The sequence below is a fragment of the Silurus aristotelis genome, assembly GCF_946808225.1.
Source record: "Silurus aristotelis genome assembly, chromosome: 8".
In the NCBI taxonomy this organism is placed as follows: domain Eukaryota; kingdom Metazoa; phylum Chordata; class Actinopteri; order Siluriformes; family Siluridae; genus Silurus; species Silurus aristotelis.
The window spans coordinates 12,325,825-12,347,995 of record NC_139581.1 but is presented as its reverse complement, the minus strand read 5'-3'; the positions used below and the strand labels follow the sequence as shown (position 1 = coordinate 12,347,995).

General features: G+C 39.1%; 1 protein-coding gene across 14 annotated transcripts in view; it reads right to left on the bottom strand.

The window, feature by feature from the left end:
• tenm4 (teneurin transmembrane protein 4) overlaps positions 1-22,171 on the bottom strand; it is a 205,271-nt gene that overhangs the window by 38,738 nt on the left and 144,362 nt on the right. For 11 of the 14 annotated variants that reach the window (XM_083548345.1, XM_083548346.1, XM_083548344.1 and 8 more), the window contains 6 exons: positions 13,985-14,246; positions 10,198-10,465; positions 7,851-7,994; positions 5,389-5,638; positions 4,586-4,606; positions 785-1,017 (listed from right to left, as the gene is read on the bottom strand). In XM_083548345.1, the coding sequence (XP_083404471.1) occupies positions 785-1,017; positions 4,586-4,606; positions 5,389-5,638; positions 7,851-7,994; positions 10,198-10,465; positions 13,985-14,246 (1,178 nt within the window). The remainder of the gene's footprint in view (positions 1-784; positions 1,018-4,585; positions 4,607-5,388; positions 5,639-7,850; positions 7,995-10,197; positions 10,466-13,984; positions 14,247-22,171) is intronic. The other 3 variants (XM_083548350.1, XM_083548355.1, XM_083548353.1) reach the window with 1 other exon arrangement.

The window sequence follows — 22,171 nt, the reverse complement described above, 5'->3', positions numbered from 1 at the left end:
CTAAGTTTAGACCAGCAAGTTAAGTATGGTTTTTTTGGCATATCTGGTCTAAGCAGGAACAATTTTCTTTAGTCTGAGGGGAAGGAATAACATTAAATCAAAATCTTTCAATCAGATTAAAGACGTTTTCATGGGAGCAAAAATCCAATTTCTGCGAATTGTAAAACATGTGCAAATTGTATGTTTGGTTTTTTTGTTCTTGGTGAGGTCAAAAGATGTAAGAGGTACGCTATAGGGTTCTTTGATTTGTCGTTTTTAACCCTTAAATATTCATCAGTTTTACTCATTCAGAATAAAATATAATAAAATCCCTTTCCGAAATCTACAACACGAAACAACCACAGTTGAACAACCTGCCTTCTCAGACTGAGTAGTAAACATGCAAAACAAATGTTAAAAGCATCTGGTTCTCAGCCTAAACAAATCAATTAGTTGCACGATTGTCATGAGTTAACTTATATGAGTCATAAGTTAACTTTTGAGTTAACTTGCAACCTTATAGCACATTAGTATCTGTGAATGTACCTTAAATTAATACTTTTTTAATAAGTTTTTAATACTCTAATCAATATGGCCATGGACAAATATAGATGCTTCATGCAAATGTATGTTACTTTTTTAGTGAAACCAAATTTAACCTAGAGCATGAAGACAAAATATTCTTGTAAATGTTTGAAAGTAATTATGGTGTTTTAAATTACATATGTTTCCACACGGACGGTTTTAATTGCCGGATGTGTGCATCATGGCGGTTTTTGGTGCTCGATTTAATTCAAGTTCTTACCTCTGGGGTTAGTGAGAGTCGCCTCCACAGCCTTGCCTCCATCTCCGCATCGTGTTTCATCATAGGGAAGACACTGGTCCCCTGTCCCTGCCACCAGCTCCAGGTTCTTAGCCACATCCTTCACCATGTTCAGGGATTTCACCTTGAACACCTTCCTACTGCTGGTGTCTGACAGATACAAAGCTCCTGACACCGGACTCGTTGCCAAATAATATTTGTGGGCTGGACTGTTACTAAATAAAAAAGAAAAGAAAAAATTAGCACAAATAATTTTCATTTGTGTCATATCAATTCATGCGACATGATAATAAAGAAGAAAATCTCTACACAATATGTTTGTGTAGAATACAGTTATAGAGTCATTCTGTAGATATATTTGTAGCATGTTCTTTCCACTGTCCTAACAATCCCAGTCACGTGAGGAGCTGGTTAGCAGATGTTTACAGCGTATGTAAAACCTGTGATGGAGAAATGCCATGCGTACATAACGACTTTAAAATACTAACCCAATTATATCACACCATTTTAGCTGCCATTGACATCTGTGTGATGGTTATTGCATTCATATTCAATATGTGTGCCTCTGTTCAACAATCAAACGTTCGGTTTTCCCATGCCGAGTAAAACCTCCAGGCGGCTAATGTGTTGTCAGTTCATACAGGCAGGTGGTCGGCCAATTTCCCATGAGAGGAAAGCTTTCTTATAGAAATGTATGCCGTCTGAATTCTGGTATCTAAAACACTATACATTTTCAAACAAAAATGGCACACTGCTCAACAAAACAGCCCATTATACAAAAGAGTCAAGCTGACACAGCCATCTCTCACATCTACACAGGAGCCAACATCAATGTCTGACAAAATAGCTCTAATCAGAGTGGAGTGAGAGAGCCAGCTACCTACTGGAATGCAAACTTTACCCTGGCATTTGTCGCTGGTCCTCCCCTCTGCAATCTTATCAAATAAGGGACGTAGGTCAAGGCACTGCAATTTAAAGTTTCAGGAAATCACATGTTGGCTAATTGTGGCATGCTGCTGGGCACTTGAACTGATGTGGACTCGGATACTAAAGGTGACTAATCCAGTCTTTCTTTATACAGTACCTTAGGGAGCTTAGCGTCAGGTCTGAAAGGCTAGAGTTCGACACAGTCTGGCCATTTTCCTTGCTCAAAGACACAATATTACCAAGTTTTAAGGCCAACTCCCAGTCTTCTAGGAATGCAATCAGGCACCCTGTTGTATCATTTCATCGAGAAAAGGTGCCTTTATCATTTTGGTTGGCTAAAATGAGAAGGCAGCAAGGAAATTATAAAGTAAATAAAGTTTAAAGAAAAACCTCACTTGTCACTCTATCTTGTTTTTAGTTATCTTATTTTAACATGGTTTCTCTCATCCATCCCAGGTTTTCAGAATCACTACAACTAGACTACCGTCTGCCAGCCACCAAATTCACACCCAAAAGAACTCCCTATGATCAGTTAAAGGCTTGGTCTCTCACTTGATGTTTGGCTTATAGTGACTTGATCTGTTTTGGTGTTCTTTGTCCTATAGTGGGTCTTGACACAAGCGCTTATCTCCACATGAACACAGAAAGGTCAAGATGAGAGAAATGCTTTAAGAGAGTTAAAAAGGTCAAGAGTCAGAAAAAATCAGAATACTGAGAAAAGATTTGCTCTTTTCTAATGCGTGTCATAGTGTAGCAGGCAATGGAGACCTAAATATAGGTTATAAGGCTTCAAAACAGTGCTGTCCTGCTACACATCATTAATGATAATAACTTGTCTGTCCAAGAAGCAGTGCTCTAGATTGATTCTTCACAATCCCTGAATATCGCCTAGGGTGTAGTCAGCCTTGCCAAAGAGGAAGACCTCGAAGGAATGTGAAAAAAAGGAAGAAGTGGATCTGTCCTAATGCCAACTCCTATTTGTTATGCGGAATGACAACTGACCTTCTGCTGCATGCTTAAAAAAATTATGCTCCAGTTGACCGGAGGACAGGAAGTCATCTCTATCTCCAATGGCCACACTGAATGATGACCTCCATTTTAAATAGAGGCAAATAGGGATTGTTGCAAAAAAAAAGATTTATCCTTGGTTTGTTAAGGATCAGCAGGGAAGTGAGGCACAGTTGGCAAACTGACTCTTTTCTCACAGTTCCCTGAAGTTCAAATAGTATATCACTGGCTGCTGTACTGCACATGGTTTTCCCGTTGTGCTCTTTTATGCGAGGAATACCTCATAAATTCGTGGACTCTCTATTCCTTTGCTACTGACAGTTTCAGGGGGATAATTGGATTTCACAATGGGTCATCGTGATGATGAACAGTTGCCTGGGCAAAGAAGAGACACCTTACTGATGGTAACAGCACGTGGCAGTGAGGTCTGACACACACAATCGAACTATCTTTCACACACTCTCACCTCACTTTCTCACTATTAATGCATAAATACCAGTTGACACAGCTCATGTTTCTACTTTTTCTCAGTTTAACAATGATCAAATAACAAATAACATTCAAATGATATTCTGGAAAAAAAACCCCATTAAGGTTCATTGGTTTATCCCCATGGAAGATCAATTAATGCTTCCTGAAACAAAGGGACTCCTGTTCACCAATGACTTTAAGAAAAATCTAACTGGAATCCTGGATTGGTTAACCATCAAAAAAACCCTGAGGGAACCTTTTATTTTCCACCCAAATGACATAGATCCTTGATGTAGGCCAGGGTTACAATATAAAGGGGTTAAATCTATAGTTATACTTAGCCATATGGTGCAATTCTGCTCATATGGAGACAGATGGAATGTTTCAAACCTTCCTCTTTCCTGCCTAGAACTGAAACGTTCACCACGGGAGCTGTGACCTGCCAGCATGAAGATCAATCAATGGTGATTCGTGCGAGATGGCTTTCCTGTGAAGAATGTAAGCAGCTGATGTTTGCCATGCTACTTTTGCCCAGTCTTAGACATCATTTAGGTCCTGTCAGTCAAACCTGAGCACTGCTGCTCACTGTCATGCCAGACACCTGCTCATGGACAACTTAAGTTGTACTCTGTGATGAGAAGTAATGCCCACAAGCGCAAATCCTATGATGTTTTTCAACCTCAGACATTCCATTTGAAGTCTAGAGCATTTCAGATGATGAACTACAATTTGTGACATCGAACTTCATTAATTAACTGCACACTTGGATGACGCTAAAGGCGGTTAAGTGCGTAATTTTTCTCTGACCAAAATGTCAAATTGAGCTATATATAAAGCAGTCTGCTTTTTCTTCCCTGCTCCTAGTGGTGGATACTTTCGTTATTAGAGCCATGTCCCCTGAGGGTGAAAAATATTTAAAGCACTGAAACAGGGCTTATGCTAAGTTCATGACTTGACATGGCTGCTCCATCTACCTGTCTGTCTTTTCAAATAATGGTCTTGGGAGTCTGGCTCTCTCTGATACACTGACAGATCGCTCTCTGCAAATGTTAACTTTACTCTGTGACCACAATTCGGGGAGGGGTGGCAATGTATGCATCAAACTAACTTCTGTCCGTGCCCATCAGCATATCCAACGGCCTGACATCACATTGCCCTTTTCACCACTGTGGGAGATCTGAATCTTTCTGATGCACTGAGTGGGTAGCTAGGTCAGAATGTTCACACACCACTCAAGCTGGCAGAATGGATCTCACCCGTATGGCATGCTTTTTTTGGCAAATCTTTATAGGCTCAAGTGCCTTGTATGACATAAGATATTATTGTGAAATGGGTGATGCTTGAAAGAAAAAAATAATCCTTTCAGAAATCTCTTACCTGTGCCTGAAATCTTTATTTCTGTAATGTTTGATAAGAACAGCAGGAAGGAAAGAAGGAAGATAACCAAAGCATTAGCAGAGGTTAGGAATGGCAAGTTAGAAGAGTGTTAGCATTTAGCTCATGCAGAAAAGATAGCAGAAAATGCAAAAAGAACATGATAAACTGCAGACGACATTACCAAGTTCAAAAGAAGAATTAGATACAAAATTTTCTCATTAGATTATGTGTGTGTGTATATATATATATATATATATATATATATATATATATATATATATATATATATATATATACACACATACACATATACATACACACACACATACATACATACATACATACATACATACATACATACATACATACATACATACATACATACATACACTATATGTACAAAAACATTGGGACACCTGACTTTCCCAGCCATATGAGTTTCTTATCTCCACAAACACACTCCAAAATCAAGTGGCACATCTTTCCAGAAAAGTGCAGGGAATTATAAGAGCAAATTGGGACTAAATGTGGAAAGTGATGCTTTAAAAGCAGATACCATACTTATGACTAGGTGTCTGCAAACATATGGCAATATATACACACATACATACACGTATAGTTTCAAGTTTTGCTTCTTACACCCTACACTCAAGGCCATCCCATTTAACTTGGAGTAAAGCTCTCCGGATTTTAAGTGTTGCTGATAACCGTTATCTGTCAGGAAGCTTATCTTAGAAGCCTCAAAAATAATCGATGTGTGTATATGAGTGCTGGGAGAATGTACTGTAGCAGACATGATGTACCTAAGCTCCAGAACGCTGGTGACATTCCCAGTAGTGAAGATTCGACGGACATAGTTGAAGTCACCCACAAATAGGCTGCCGTCAGAGCCACAGGACAAAGCTACTGGAGCTAGAAGCTTATTTCCATCAGCCAGACCGTTACAGCTTGGACAGGAGATGCTGCGCCGCCGTCCGTTACCCATGATGCTCCCGATGACTGGGGGCTGCTGGGAAATGAATACATTCTCCCCATTGCCTTTGTGCAGGATACCTGTAGTAGATGAGAGATAATTGTTTTGCAAGTGATGATAAAATACATTTGTGTGAAATAAGCATACATTAAAAAGTATTTAACAATAACAATAACATGCTGACACACACACTAGTGTTAATTCGTTTTTTTTTTTTTCTTTTGTATGCAATTATGGTTTTATTCATTGATTATGGGATTATTCATTTTCTTTCTGGTTTATGATAAGAGTATAGTATGGGAAGTCACAGGGCCTCACTGCTGATTTAATTCACTTCAGCTTTATTTATAAAGGCATCCTACTGTCATGAAGCAACAGGATTTTTGCTACTACAGATGAAAGCAATCCATATTATTAGCAGAGCTGAATGGATGCGAATCAAGAAAAACTTACATTTCTTGGCTTGAGGTTTTTCATGTTCATGTTGCACTTGTGTTTGGTTTGAAAGTTTCGATTGACGAGATCAAACTAGAACTACATTTTTTATTCTTTAATGTATTTTAAATAAAATGTATTACAAAATGTATTTTTAGCACTTAAACCAGATGTTTGTATTTTTTAAAAGCATTACAAAACTGTCATTGTAAAAAAAAAAAGTCCTGGGACTATAGCTTAAATCCAATAATTAATAAAAGCTTTAAGAGTGAAGAGTTGAAAAGCTAAAGATGATTATGAATCCAAACACGTTTCTAAAGAGATCAATATATCCATAATGATCAATTGCAAATTAAATTCATGTCATAATCACTGGCAAGTGAAAATGGTAAAATACTGTACGAATAAAGTCCAAAAAAATTTAAATAAATGTTATATAATATATATATGTATAATATAAAATAGTAAAAATGACTAGATTAGTACACTGTATATAAATGTAAAGCGCATTAGCACAGAGCCTACACAGTCACTCGCATGGAATTCTTTCTGATCATTGTGTAATCCATACATACAAATTGAATATACAGTATATGGGGAGTAAGATATGACAGAGAGAGTGAGAGAGAGAGAGAGAGAGAGAGAGAGAGAGAGAGAGAGAGAGAGAGAGAGAGAGAGAGAGCGAGAGATGCATGAATGAATGAGATATCTGACGGCGAGCCAGAATCAACTTCAGAGGAAGTCCTCTGTCGGAGCAGTTTGTTCTCCCGCCGACTGGATTTGCTATCAGTGACAGATCGAAGTGCCACCTGCGCTCCACACGCTCCTGTAAGTACGCTCATTTCCTGTGATGAGTGTGTATGGACGCCGGCGAGAGAGCTCGCTCCTGATAGAAAGTGGCGAGCGCGCATGGCTCCCGTCTTTCAAAACCAATTCGGCAGAAGGATGAAAACTGACCTCCCACCAAAAAGGTATAAAAAAAGACAATAAAGAGAAACCAAATGGACAAAATGGCCTCTTCATGTCAGAATGTCAGTGAAGTCCATGGCGCCGAAATGACAGCGTGTGGAGGCTGGAGAACTGTAGCATTAATAATCCGTATATGACAAAGTGTGCACTTATATTTTTGGAACAGGATGAGCACTCAATTGTGATACGTTTGCTGCATTCCAATTGTTTTTTATTAAATAAATGCCTTATAAAAACAGATGTAAAAGATATTTGCATTTTAATACATAAACGTTGCTTTTCATTAATATCTACTATCTACTGTTCTGTTCTTTCCTCTACAAAAATTTTAGTGATTTTTGTTATATCCAATATAGTGGATAAACTGCACTTACACCATAAACAACAAAATACACAGTGAATGGCAGAATGACAAGCCACTTGACATGAATTGACTTGCATCTGCTGGTGATTTGTCTACTAGCAGCCTCATTACTCTGCCATTTATTTGATGAAACATGTCCTTGACAGCTCCTTCATTTCTGAAAAGCTCCTATTTACAGACATTTCTCACATTCTTCTTTTTCTTCACTGACTCCTGGGTTTATGTTTTGTTTTTACTTTGCCTTCCTAGTGATTTAAATTATTGGTTTCAAACGTGTCATTCATCAGGCACTCAGAAACATTCGGGCAAAGGTGTCATGCATCAACTCCTGCGGAAGTTGTACTCAGTCGTGTCCCCATTCGTTTACCACGTCAGTCTCTCTGAGATTTTTATCCTGGTTTCTGTTGACATTTAACCTGAAATGTAATTCTTATGTAAAAGTAAAAATCGGTGTGTGTGTGTGTGTGTGTGTGTGTGTGTGTGTGTGTGTGTGTGTGTGTGTGTGTGTGTGTGTGTAAGCTCACCGCTCTGAATGTTGAGCGCATGGTGTTTGTCTATGCTCCACCCCCCAAGGTTGGAAGCTGTGCTCTCGTAGCCCTGCAAGACTGCTGTCCTCTTCTCCCACAGGATCATATCAGGACATGACTCATACTCAAAGCCCACAGACACTGTTCAAGCACAAACACACAAGAGTGAACATTCCTTCTACAAACCCACACACCTGAACACGCTTCCAAAAGGGTCACATTGCTCTATAGCTGATGATCATGATGATTTTACAGAGAAGATTATTTAGTTACATTGTATGCTTTTAATAATCAGAACAAATCATCAAATGAGTGTGAAATTAACTGTGAGCAAAGAGATTCCAAAAAAACAAAAAGGCAGCAAGTGAACATTTTGTTCTCAAAGTTAATGTGTTAGAAGCAGGAAAAATGGGCAGGCGTAAGGCTTTGAACGAGTTTGACCAGGGCCAAATTTGTAATGGCTAGACGTCTGGGTCAGAGCATCTCCAAAACTGCAGCTCTTGTGAGATATTTCCGGTCTGCAGTGGTGAGTGTGAGTGGTGAGTTGAATCTTTCAAAAGTGGTCCAAAAGAAGGAACAGTAGGGAACCGATCCAACAGACAAGCTCCTGTAGCTCAAACTGCTAAACAAGTTAATGCTGTTTTGTCAGCGAAAGAGGGAGCAACACAATATTAGGCAGATGGTCATAATGTCATGCCTGAGCGGTGTATGTCAATATAGTAAACACAGTATTGTGATGAGAAATGGATTTGTACCGATTGAGGAGAGTGTTTTGAGAAAATGGAGGGAGTTTTTTGAGCGTGGCTAGGATTAGTAAGGAGGAAGTGAGAGCAGCGATTAAGAGGATGAAGAGTGAAAAGTCCTTTGCCCCAGATGACATACCGGTAGAAGCATGGAGATGTTAAGGATAGATGGCAGTGGAGTTTTAACCAGATTGTACAACAAGATTCCGGAATGTGAGAGGATGCCTGAGGAATGAAGAAGGGGGTGTGCTGGTACCAATTTTTAAGAATAAGGAAGATGTGCAGATCTGCAGTAACTACAGGGGAATAAAGTTGATCAGTCACACCATGAAGTTATTGACAAGAGTAGTAAAAGCCAGGCTGAGGGAAGAGGTGACCATCTGTGAGCAACATTATGGTTTAATGCTGAGAAAGAGCACCACGAATGCAATATTTGCTTTGAGGATGTTGATGGAGAAGTATAGAGAAGGTCAGAAGGAGCTGCATTGTGTGTTTGTGGATTTACAGAAAGCGTATAACAGGGTGCCGAGGAAGAAGTTGTGGTATTGCATGAGGTGTGTCAGAAAAGTATGTGGGGGTGGTGCAGGACATGTATGGGGACAGTGTATCAGCAGTGTAGTGTGCAGTGAGAACGACAGACTGGTTCAATATGGAGGTGGGACTGCATCAAGAATCCGTCCTAAGCCCTTTCCTGTTTGCTGTTGTGATGGACAGGTTGACAGAGTCTTCATGGATTATGATGTTTGCGGATGATATTGTGATATGTGGTGAGAGTCAGGAGCAGGTGGAGAAGAGCCTGGAGAGATGGAGGTATGTGCTTGAGAGAAGGGGAATGAAGGAGTAAGTCAGAGTACATGTGTGTGAATGAGAGGGAGGGCAGTGGAGTGGTGTGGTTGCAGGGAGAAGAGGCGGAGAAAGTGGAGGAGTTCAGGTACCGGGGTCAACAGTGCAAAAGTAATGGAGAGTGTGTTAGAGAAGTAAAAAAAAGGAGTGTGCAGGCAGAGTGGAGTGGGTGGAGAAGAGGGACAGGAGTGATTTGTGAGAAGGGTATCTGCAAGAGTGAAAGGGAAAGTTTAAAGGACTGTGGAGAGACCTGTTAAGTTGTCTGGTTTAGAGACAGTGGCATTCACTCTAAGATAGGAGATGGAGCTGGAGGTAGTAGAGTTAAAGATTTTGAGGTTTTCGTTGGGAGTGACGAGGATGGACAGAATTAGAAACGAGTTTATTAGAGAGAGTGCATGTAGGACGTCTTGGAGACAAAGTGAGGGAGGAGTGATTAAAATGGTTTGGACATGTGCAGAGGAGGGACATGGGGTATATCTGTAGAAGAATGCTGAAGATGGAGCTGCCATGAAGGAGGAAAAGATGAAGGTCAAGGAGGCGGTTCATGGATGTGGTGAGGTAAGACATGCAGGTAGTTGGTTTGAAAGGGGCAGATGTAGAGGACAGAGTAGTATAGAACTGAAGTCTTAATTGCATTTCACTTTACAAATATTGAAGTAATTTAAAAATAAAAAACAAAAGAAATTGCCAATGCATATTTAACATATAAACAGTGAAAGCTAAAACAAATCTAACCAACCACTTGATGATCCACTTACCAAACGCCTCAGAAAGCCCATACACCTTCTGACTGTAGACATCCGTCTTGTCCCAAACAAAATCGTACGAGAGGCTGGGTGTCGCAGAGAACCACTTTCTAAATAGGCGGCCCTCCACGGCCACCATAAGATGTACCTTCATCAGGCTGAAAGGGATGACCGCGTGGGTCAGTGTGACCCTCAGGATGGATTTATATCCTGCTGTGCGACTGCTCAGATATGCCAGGCGCAAATCTGTCCCGGGAATACGCACTTCCTCTTGAAGAGCCTGCACAAGAAAAGATTACATCTTTACTCGGTACTGAAAGTTATTAAAACACTAACAAAAGGTGCCAGAATGGATGGACAAACTCCAAGTGTGCGACCTTTCCAGAGTTCATTTGGCACTGAAGCAGATGCTCACAGCTGGAACGTGAATAGGGCCCAATAACAAGACTTGAATAAACTCGTTTTATTTGGGTGCATTGGCACAATGAAAAAAATAATAATTCTGCTATGAATGAACGTGAAATGAAATCAGACAGACATCTGCATAAAGGATAAGCAGCCAAAGAGCAGCGCTTTGCTCCCACAAAGGCCTAGTGCACAGAATTGATTGGTTCGTTAGTTTTTTTCTTACAATCTTTTTGACGCACACTGCAGTGCTCTCATTAAGTCACCACATGTAGCACTTTGCTTCTCAGACAAGACCAGAGCAATTAACACAGTCAGTGACTCCTTCACAAATGCACAGATAAAGAGGACGACAAAGAAAAAGAAGGGTGTCTGCTAAATTGGGCTCATTTGTAAATCTTATTAATGACAGTAACAAAGTCCATAGACTGTAAAAAAAATGCAGAATGGTGTAAAATATGTGTAAAAGATCACAGTAATCTGTGAGTCCCCAGGCCAATAAGAGGAAAGATGGGAAAGGTGGTGTCTGATATTAATAGACCAGACAGCAATGCATGTTGCACAGAGCCATTAATCTTGCATAGCAAAGAGGGAGTCAAAATAATTAGATGGAAACACATGGACACTGGTACACACACACACACACAGACAAGTACATACAGGAGTGGGCAGAAAAACACACAACAAATGAGCAATTGTCTTTCAGAAATGAATTACTGAGCAAATTGACATATCTTCATAGACCAACATCAATCTGCTATCACAAACACAAACACTTGAACCACCTGCACCGAAGCCCTTGTTGCCCTCTGACGGAAGAAAGAAACATGCAGCTTTTCACTTGTGACTGCAAACTCTGGATACACAAATTCAATAAGTGTCTGCTTTCTGCTAAACGTAATTATCCTTGCTCTGCAAAAAGCTTGCGCTGTAAATTACACTGTGCATCTCCAACCAATTACAAAGCCCTGATGAAAGTGTTGCCACTAGCTAGAGTCACTCCTCCATTCCAACTTGATGTATGCTCTTTCCAATTTGCTTCCTCTGTATATGAGGGCATAGGGTCCTCTATCAGTGACACCAGCTGGCATGGAATGAATCAAAACACGCAGTGCAATAGAGGGCATACAATCCATTTACAGAGAGCACTAAAGGGCCAGATGTGTTTTGTTCCGTCTGTTAAAAGCTAATAGCAACTGTTCATCTAATTAAAGCTCTCCCAGTGTGAATCTATAGGGATGCTAATGAACGGTAAATGCAAAACAGTCGAGGATAAAGAGCAACACTGTCCGCAATGACTAATATGATTTTGAAATGAAACAGCCAATGAGATTTATATTTAGCAAATGTCCTGTGGTAGAGTTATTTATTTATTTTTTACAACCTCTAGTTAAACTCTTAGTCTCTTCTATATCATCATTTTTGTCTAATTGCAGAAATAAATGTGTTCCAGACTGAGAATTATTATTTTTTTATTTTCTGACTGGCTCCTCACTCTAACGTGATGGCTAGCAATGTACTTCCTCCGAGAGACACCAGGCTAGCCAATGCATCTTTCCAAGCGGATGCTCATGCTGCATCACACAGCACATGAGCACATTTTGGAAGAAAGCGCCCTTTTCCGCAGACACGAGCTTACAGATGTCCATGGCTGGCTAGTGTTTTCTGTGATTGACAAAGGAGAATGAAAGCAAACCATCCCTTCCAAGACCTTTTTTTTTTTCTGGCTACAGCATTGCCAGAATTGGATCTCTTTATGTCAGGGCCAACACTTTTCTACTGTGCTGCTCACAAGCCCTGGAGAAATATTTTATTTACTTTTAAACCTTCCTAGACTTTCTGTAAAGATCACGTTCTGTAAATAAAGAGCCGGTTTGACAAACTCAGCTGTAGACTATGAATAACAGTGCCTTTTGTTGTTTTTGTAGAAAAAAAAAAAAAACATTTTATTACATATTAGATATAAATAAAGTCCATAAAGAGCGGTTGATTTTAGACCGTCACTGCAACTGTAATTGAATCTTGCATCTAAAATGCAATTTTCACATTTTTACTTTCAATTTTTTTCAAACCTGTGCAAAAGAAATACTTATTTCAGAAAAGCCTGAAGATTTCACGTATTGTAGAAAATGTCAAAATGTCACCCAGTGCAGGGTTTTCCCAGAATGCCATACAAATATGCTTCCATATGCACTGACTTTAAAACAGATGCATATGTTTAAAGCAACTTAAAATTAAACATAAATATGTAAAGCATAGAAAAAAAAAAACACAAATAGAAATGCAAAAATAAATAAATAAAAAAGCCAGAATCTGTTCCCCTCTTGTGAAAATGTAGCCATCAATAACAACCAATATGCAATGGAATTAGTTCTACATGGCGATCTGGTGTAATTTGATCCCTCCCAGGTGCTACAAGGTGTTTTTCTTATTTATATTTTACTCCTGTGAGAATTCTAGCCTAGAATACCTACAGTTTTTGCTGAACCCATGGGTTGTCTGTTATATCTTTGAAGCATTCGTACACATTCCGGATACAGATGCTATGTGAAAAACTCGTAAAAAAAAAAAAAAAAAAGTTGTGCTGCTTCGAGTTGTGTGACTTCTTGTCTAACGGGAAAAAAGGAAATCGGTAACTAGACAGAGCAGAATTCTAAAGGATGACTGAAATACTTCATCATTAATGCTACATGTTATAAAACTGGTGTTATATTCACATTATACAGAATTATAGTTTTCTATAAATGCATTCACAATCCAATAGTGTCATAATCCCTCTCTGTGCGATGCTGCAAAAAAGAATTTATAGGATATTAAACCTGCTACTAACTCTCTTGTTAATTCACAGCCAGCCAGATGTTAGCGTTTTATCACACTTTTTTTTTCCAGAAGTCGTCCGACACAACATAAGCTTTGACGATATTTTTTTGTGAAAAAGCCTGTGTAGTATTTGGATGTTAGAATCACTGACACCTCAAAGCAAAAGAATAAGGAATAGACTTCTAGAAGAGAACCTACTGTAAGATAGTATTCTGTAATGTCGTTTAAAGAAGGATTTCAGGGCGTTTTTTGTTTTATTGGATTTTTGACTGAACTTGTAGTTGGATTTTTAATACTTATGCAGAATTACTTAGCAGATTTAAGTGCATTAATTTATCGCAATGCATTACTTATATTTCCAGTTAATTAAATTGAAATGTTGACAACATAAAGTGAGCTGACATAGTTTAGGGTAGCATCAAATCTCTCTTCAGACTTGTACACTTGTTTAACAAGTGATTACTCTAAAACTGACGTATGAACAAAGTTAACAATATAATCTACAGCAGGTTTCCTATATCTATGGTCTCAATATTAATTAACGTCTAAATTCAGGCTCTTCGTGACCACTCACCTGGATCTCAGGCACTACGATGCCTCTGTCGTGACAGGCCGAGGCGAAGGCAGTGAGAGGAGCGGGCAGTACTATTGGACTTGGGCGGGTAAAACTGCTGAGGTCACAACTTGGGATGTCGTTCACTTCATGCCGCATGACCACGGTGTCCATGACAAAGAAGCGCGACCACGGCAGCCACAGCGTGTGCTCCTGCATGATGAACGGCGCACGCTCGAAGCGCAGTGCTACGGCCACACCCCCGCTGGAGAGCAGGTCAAAGCTGAAACAGAGCAAGAAGATTACTGTGCTTTGGTGAAACTGTCACTTTGACATACCACTGAGGGCCTGGATGGCTTACGTCACACCAAATGAACAAAAAAGACGATGTTCGCACATTTTGTCATGGCAATCATTTCTATCTTTGCTGCATGTAGGGATCTGCAATGGCTTTAACTCTTGTGAATTTTAACATGCTTCTTTTTCATAATACAATCTGCTTAGTACATGCACCATTTTCAATACAACACCAGGGTAATAGATGAATAGATTAGATCATTGAGAATATTTTATATTCAATGATCATCCCATTAATTAAACATACAAAACGTTACATTATGTGCTAACGCAATGACTCACCATGCAATCTCATTATAATAACTCAAATCTGATTTTTTTTTTTTGCTTTTTTATAAACAACATATTCCAAGTCTATCTTCAGCACCCTAAGGGGATTTAATTGTGATTGTAATTAATTATGCATTAATTATTGCTGAAAAGAACTCGGCTCCAGCTATTTAAGGAGCGTGTTTTTAATCTACTGGCTTCACAGTATGCTGTAAAAACAATAAGCTTCTGGCTCTTTGAAAGATTGAGCTTTTCAAATCTAAATTAATCGAATCATTTTGAATGGGTTGTGCTGGAAAAACTATTTTTTTTTATTTTATTTTTTTTATGGGAAATTAAAAAGGGGCACAGCCCTGCCACTGTTACAGCATATAATAGTGACTGCATTGTGCAGCAAAGCCACAGAGTAATGAAGTATTGACAGTCAGTTTCTGAATCAGTTTTTAATTCTATCTCCCTAAGAGAAATTACCACAGATACTCCAACATCATTCTAATCTTGAAAGAGGGGAGGAGAAATTTTGAACTGTTCACCGCTAACACCCTCCAGACTTGGATCTGGCAAGCGTCTAAAAGTCGATGATAATAACTCTTCTATAAAACAGCAGGCAAGAAAAGTAAACAGTGTCTATTTAACCAAAATATGTAAAGAGCTAGGTACATAAAATTCCGTACATAATAAAAAAGGTTACAAAATAATATGTCAGGGTTGAATAATGACAACAATAACCTTTAAATACTCAAGCATTGAGTATAAGTTTATACTATAATACACTATTTAGACAAAAATTTGTGTTCCATTTGTTTCATATGTGCTTTTTTAATATCTTATCCTACATTTAAAATAACCCATTATAATAACCTCCACTGTTCTGGGAAGATGTTTTACTAGATTTCAGAGTGCGCTTGAGGAGATTTGTTCTCGTTCATCCTCAAGGGTGTTAGTAAAGGCAGGTACTGATGTGGGGTGAGAAAGCCTTAGGTACAGTCAGTGTTTTAATTCGTCCCAAAGTGTTCCACAGGGTTGATGTCAGAGCTCTATATCTGAGCACCCAAGATCTTCCACTCCAAACCATGTGAAGCTTATCCTTATGGAGCTTATTTTGTGCACAGGGACATTATCATGATGAAACAGATTTGGGTACCACATTTGGAAAACACATATGGCTGGAAAAAACTGGTGTCTTGTCCATACAGTGTATCTATAAACAAGACAATCTGAAATGGGTATTTTTTTATCATGCCTCAGTTTGGCGAATTTAAAAACAGTGGTGTCTCTGAATACGAATGCCCCCGAATACGTATAATTCAGAATACAAATCGAAATTCATATCGGTTTACGCATAAAAATTCAGAATTCAGAAAAATACCTCTGAACCTCGCGGGCTAAAATTCGAAGGGACGATGGTTCTTCTGTACCGTCTCTCACGCTTCTCAACCCTCAATTTCTCAACTTCTCAATTCGTAGTGAGAGCACCGTCTTAGCTATGCGTTTATCGGTGTGTCTTTGTTTCGTTAATATTCACTTCAGTCTCAGTCTCACTTCAGTGCTATTTTAAAAAGTCGCTAAAATCAAGTTTCAATAGATACGTTTTTTTTAAAGAAAGTTGAAAAAGGCGAAAGTAGTGAAGGCGGAGAAACGAAGCAAAGTGAAAAAAAGAGAAAAAAAGATAATGTTTTACTCTTTTAGATGTTAAGGCACAATTATTAAATGCGGAATACTAAATGATATTAGAGCATATTGGCTGTATTTTTATTCTTCTATTAATATTTGGGGTCATTTGGAACGAATTATTCCACTTTACATTATTTCTTATGGGGAAATTCGTATCAGAATACGAATATTTCAGTGAATCGTGTTCCGGAACGAATTTAATTCATATTCAGAGGTACCACTGTAATGCCACATTATGTTCACTTATAAGACCAAATAATAAAAACAAAAAATCTATGAAAGTTTGTAAAAAACCTCCTTTTGTGAGCTAATATCTCTAAGCAGGTAACCTATGATTTAATGAGCTGCCTTCAGCAAAATAATTGACATAAAAGCAGGGAACTGGTTAAACTAAAATCCTGTAAAAAACTAAAGTCGCTGAACTATGCCACGTTTTCCCCCATGTTTTCTGGTATGGAGTTTGGATGTTTGATGAAATACTCGCCTGGTCTGTATCAGGACCTAGCTGCTGATTGACGTGACCTGGTCTATGGATTAGCGATGAAAGCAAAATAATCACAAAAGACTGCATAAAGGAATCCCCAATCAATATTTCTCTCTCTTTTAAAGGCGAGACCTTGAAGGTGAGGAAAAAGTAAAAAAAAAAATCATCTTTTGACAAATTACTCTTGGAGTTATCCAGTCAGAGTAAAAAGCTAGCACCTTTAATGTTTCTTATGATCATAATAATTGCTGACCAGAGAAAAAAAAAACTCAGAACACTTTCTTAAGCAAAAATTTAAAAATACTTTTTAGTAAAAAAAAAAAAAAAAAAAAACATATTTGGGGGAGGAAAGTGGAAATATTATGAAATACAATGCAAAGCAAAAAGGTACAATGTAACTAAATAACAAAGTAATTAAACAAGTGAAAAAACAGAGCACAAACACAAACACACACACACACACACACACACACACACACACACACACACACACACAAACATACACACACACACACACACACACACACACACACACACACACACACACACACACCAAAGAAATGCACAGTATTCCTAAGTACCTACTGAACACCTGCATTGTAAAACTGCTGCCCTTAATAAGCCATTAGCGGAAGGTGATGTGAAAACCCTAGGGAGTGTGCTGGGACAGTGTGGCCGTGAATCTCCAGGACTCTAATTTAAAGAGTGAATGTGCAGGTAAACCCTCACACTGCCTGGGCATTAATTCACCTACACATCCCTACAGACTGCCTTCTGGTGCATAGTGCTCATTGGCTGAGTCTGTAAACAAAGGTCTGCTCTGCCCTTGCCATGGTACCCTTGCTAAAATAGAACTTGGACGCTGTGCGGGTGTGTATGTGTGTGTGTGTGTGTGTGTGTGTGTGTGTGTGTGTGTGTGTGTGTGTGTGTGTGTGTGTGTGTGACAGAATGGTCACATGCATGCTTTCATGCTGCCTCAAAGCCTTTGGCAAACTGCAGTCACAGCCGGTCACACACACAATGCCCAGCCAGACGCACGAGCATAAATCGCACACCTACGGGCCGCCGTGCCGATCAATGAGTCCTGTTATTAATCACGAGAAGCACCTCAGGCTGAAGAAGTGACACACACTATAATTCTCCACAGCATCACTCTCTCTGTTTAGGATTTCATCAGGGAAGTGGGTGAACCCAAAGGGGTTAACTGGATTAGACCACTAACATGAATAATTGGTACGGCTCGGTCCGGCTACACTGCCTGCAGTCTGCTCGTTGATGCAATGAGTGACTGATTGCTTTCATGTCCCCTTCAGGGGAATACACATGACTCCATGTACTTCAAAAATCAAAGGCTTTCTAACGCCCTGCAGAACATCCCTAAAGCTACACAAGAGGCATTGATCACAATTAAACCCTTTTTTATGCGTCTACGTTCGATGCATGGATTCTATAGTGCAATATGAATAAGGATGTTGATCCAGCTCAGCTTTAACAGCATTAAACACTTCATAGTCGAGAGCTTCTCCCACAACAAAGTCTCACACAAACCGCTTTTATGAGCTATGTAGCCTTTTGGTTTGGGAGGAATTAGCATACAAATACAAAGATTGATGACAAATTATATACACCGACCAGGCAAAACATTATGACATTATAACATTATGCCCGGTTAGTAAATAACACCGATTATCTCTTCATTATGGCACCTGTTAGTGGGTGGGATATATTAGGCAGCAAGTAAACATTTGTTCTTAAAGTTGATGTGTTAGAAGCAGGAAAATAGACAAGCGTAAGGATTTGAGTTTGAGTTTGACCAGGGCCAAATTGTGATCATTAGACGACTGGTTCAGAGCATCTCCAAAACTGCAGCTCTTGTGGGTGTTCCTGGTATGCAGTGGTCAGTATCTATCAAAAGTGGTCTAAGGAAGGAACAGTGATGCACGTGGAGAGCGAAAGCTGGCCGAACTTCTGTAGCTCAAACTGCTGAAGAAGTTAATGGTGTTAATACTTGAAAGTTCATTAATGTTTTGGCAGCAGAGGAGGGACCAACAAATTATTAGGCAGGTGGCCATAAAAGTATGTCAGTGTACATACGGTGTACCTTGGTGCAAGTTATAATGGTTCAAATGAATCCTGGTAACTTTGTTCCGTGCTAATGAGTGTCACGCAAGATCAAATACACAGGCTGGAGCACAAATTATCTTTGTAGGCATATGAATAGTGAACTATAAAATATTGTAAATGATAAGTAGCTTGAATATTCAAAGCATGACTACGGCAGCGAAGGCATGGTTGAGTGCCAGCTGTGGATGGAGAGGAGGCGGCAAGCCAGCAGGGACAGCAAAACTCAGAAAGAGAGAGAGAAGCAAGCGGAGCGGTGTGCGTGCACAGTAAAATAAAATTGCTAAAAAAGTGAAAGTAAGAAAGTGGAAAATAAAAAGAGCGCCTGCATCTTGCTCCACACAAAATGTACACCCTGTTCAGTCTAAAGCATGAAATGAGTTTTGTTCTAAAGTATGACTTAAATTTTGGCCCTTTTGGGCATATTGTTTCTATTTTTATTCTATTTGTATTTTATTGCAAAGTATTTTTGTACTTTTTATTCTGGTCTCTGCTATTCCAGCATATGGTTGTGTGACTTGTATGCACAGTATGTACATATATTAAACTGTAGGCTAACTTTAACTTTTGCTAATGCAAGCTTTTATTTGAGCTGTGCTCAGCACATAAGTTCCTAATGTAAAAAAAAAAAATTTGCTGTTGCTGTCAGGTTTTCTGACTACTACAATGTCTAAAGGTCCTAGCATTATCTACTTAGCTAGCAAACTAAGTGGATAATGTTTACCTTCTGTTTAGTTGGTCTGTCAAGCTATGAACAGCCAAGATAATACCCTATATTTAATATGTAGTTAACAATGTAGTTGTGTTTGGTGTAGCAGTTTCACTGAAAACTCCTATTTTAGCTAGCTACATTTTAAACTCGCTTTCATATGCTACTTTAAACAGATTAGCTACTTAGCTAGTTTCTCTTTTAAATGTGAAAACTATACTTTTTTCAGTGTTTTCACATAAGTCATATGGAGCATGTCAAAAGCTGATTTTTTTTTTTTTTTTTATCAAAGATGGCCGTAAGCTTGTTTGATTTTTTTTGTCTCTCACTTCAGCAGTGACAGATGATGGATTAATCATATGAAAAAAATTAATGAATGAATTGCTGTGGTCAGTGTGAGTCTTGGTTGAGTCAGAGGAACTCATTCACTCAAGGTTTAGAGGAGAAAGCATGTGCTTAGAGAATGAAGAACACATCATAAAAATGAGTGAAGGCAGTCTTCCTCCATTTCTAAGTGGTTGAACAGGTGCATTTGTGATTTCACGCCATGCTGAGCATGTTTCGCAAGGCTTGACTACAGAGCAGTGGGAGAGAGGCAGTATTTACATGAGAGAGTAAGAGAAAAAAAAGAGAGAGAGAGAGAGAGAGAGAGAGAGAGAGAGAGAGAGAGAGAGAAGAGAGAGAGAGAGAGAGAGAGAGAGAGAGAGAGAGAGAGTAAGAGAGAGAGAGAGAAAGAGAGAGAGTAAGAGAGAGAGAGGGGGGGGAGAGAAAATGAGAGATGGAAGAGAACAAGGTGATGGAGAGGTAAGAGAGAGAGAGAGAGAGTTTACACCCACAAAGTGATGAGGAGAGGAGGTGCAGGGTAAAGATAGAGTGTGAAAGGGAGCGAGAAAGAGTAAGACAGAGTAGAGGAGGAGAAGAGAGTAAATGTGTGGGATGTAGGGAAAGCAATAACAGCAGCAGGGAGAAAATTATCAGCAAAGGCGGTAAGGAGAGGATGTAGAGATTTAGAGAGCTAGCAGAAGGACGACATCTCAACTGAGAGTAAAGAATAGCATGAAAGAGGATAAAGAAACAGATCACAGCAGAGTGGTGCTGGATGAAACAGGAAAGATAGAAAGAGGGAGGGATGCTGGGATTAAAAGGTGTGTTTCAGTGTAGGGTGTTGGAAAGGGTTCAAAATGGAGCTGTGAGCGAATTTGTGTGTGTGTGTGTGTGTGTGTGTGTGTGTGTGTGTGTGTGTGTGTGTGTGTGTGTGTGTGTTTGTGCACATGCACATGACTTTAGGTTCAATTTTATTTTGGCTTCTGTACAATGAAAAATCGATTCAATCATTTGTATTCATTTATTTTTATTATAAGTTATTTCTGACCATTTCTTGCTATAAATATGTGGTGATATATTCTTATTGTCAATCAAATATCCACTCTAAGGTAAAATGTTTCAAAAAACAGGATGTGTAATGATGTTGGCCACCACAATCCAACCAATCAGCACAAGGAGGTTTCTATACTTTCATATTTCTAATACCATAACAAAAAAATGTCTCCACTTTTGCACAGTGTAATGAAGAAAGTCTAGCCTAGACAGTACACATCAGTCTGTCCTGGGTGTAGCTTTAGCGCGATGTATTTAAAGTTCCAAACAAGTAGCTTTAATCAAAATCACTGATTACACTTTTAAAAGCTAATTAGGTTTTAGAGCAGCTATACCAACTGTACAGTTTTTTTCTCCACACAAAGTACTCCAATCTCCAGGAGATGATTCACTGTGCCTCCTAAAGGATTTCCCAGGAGGTTTGTAGAGATGTCTAGACATGGGCTCTTTCTAACCTTTTGATCCAGCACCTTCCAGAGGAACTGATGTTGGGTGCAGGTTAGTGACTTGACATAGCGTTTCATTACAAACAGCACTTCCTCACTGCTCCTACACAGCTTTGAGGTGTGTTTGTTGGCATAGAACATCAAACATTACTCAGAGATCTTCAAAAAAACCAAAAAAAAACAAGGTGGCCTTTTGACAGGCTGTGTACACACCACAATAAATAAAACATCTACTGCCTAGACAGACAGAATACAAACTAAACTAACGTGATTTTGATGGAAGTTACCTGAATGCAGCTGGTTTAAAAGATTTAGTCTAGTTCTTGGTGTTCCCTCAAAGATCACACCCCATAGAATACATTTAAATGTGCCATAGCTAGAACAGCTGAGTGTGAGAGAGGATCAGCAGGCACGTACATATACCTCCTTGCTCTGATTGGTTTGTATAATGGTGGTACACATCATAATTTCTTTGCTTCTGCTTACAGAACTAGAAGCTTTACTGCGACCAAAGTTACACCTGAAAGCATAAAGCTTGCTGAAGCTACCACAACATCAGGAGAATTTATCAAATGCTTAGAATTTCTGTTCTAATATCACACTTAAATAAAAGCGTTCCTATTTACAAGCCACTTCCAGGGTACACAAAGACGCATCAAAGAACATAAAACCACTGTTATCCTATAAAGGAAAAAAAATCTACTGAAATTTATATAAAGCCAAATAAAGAAAACAAACAGTAATAAAAACTTGAAAAAGAGTGGGAAAAT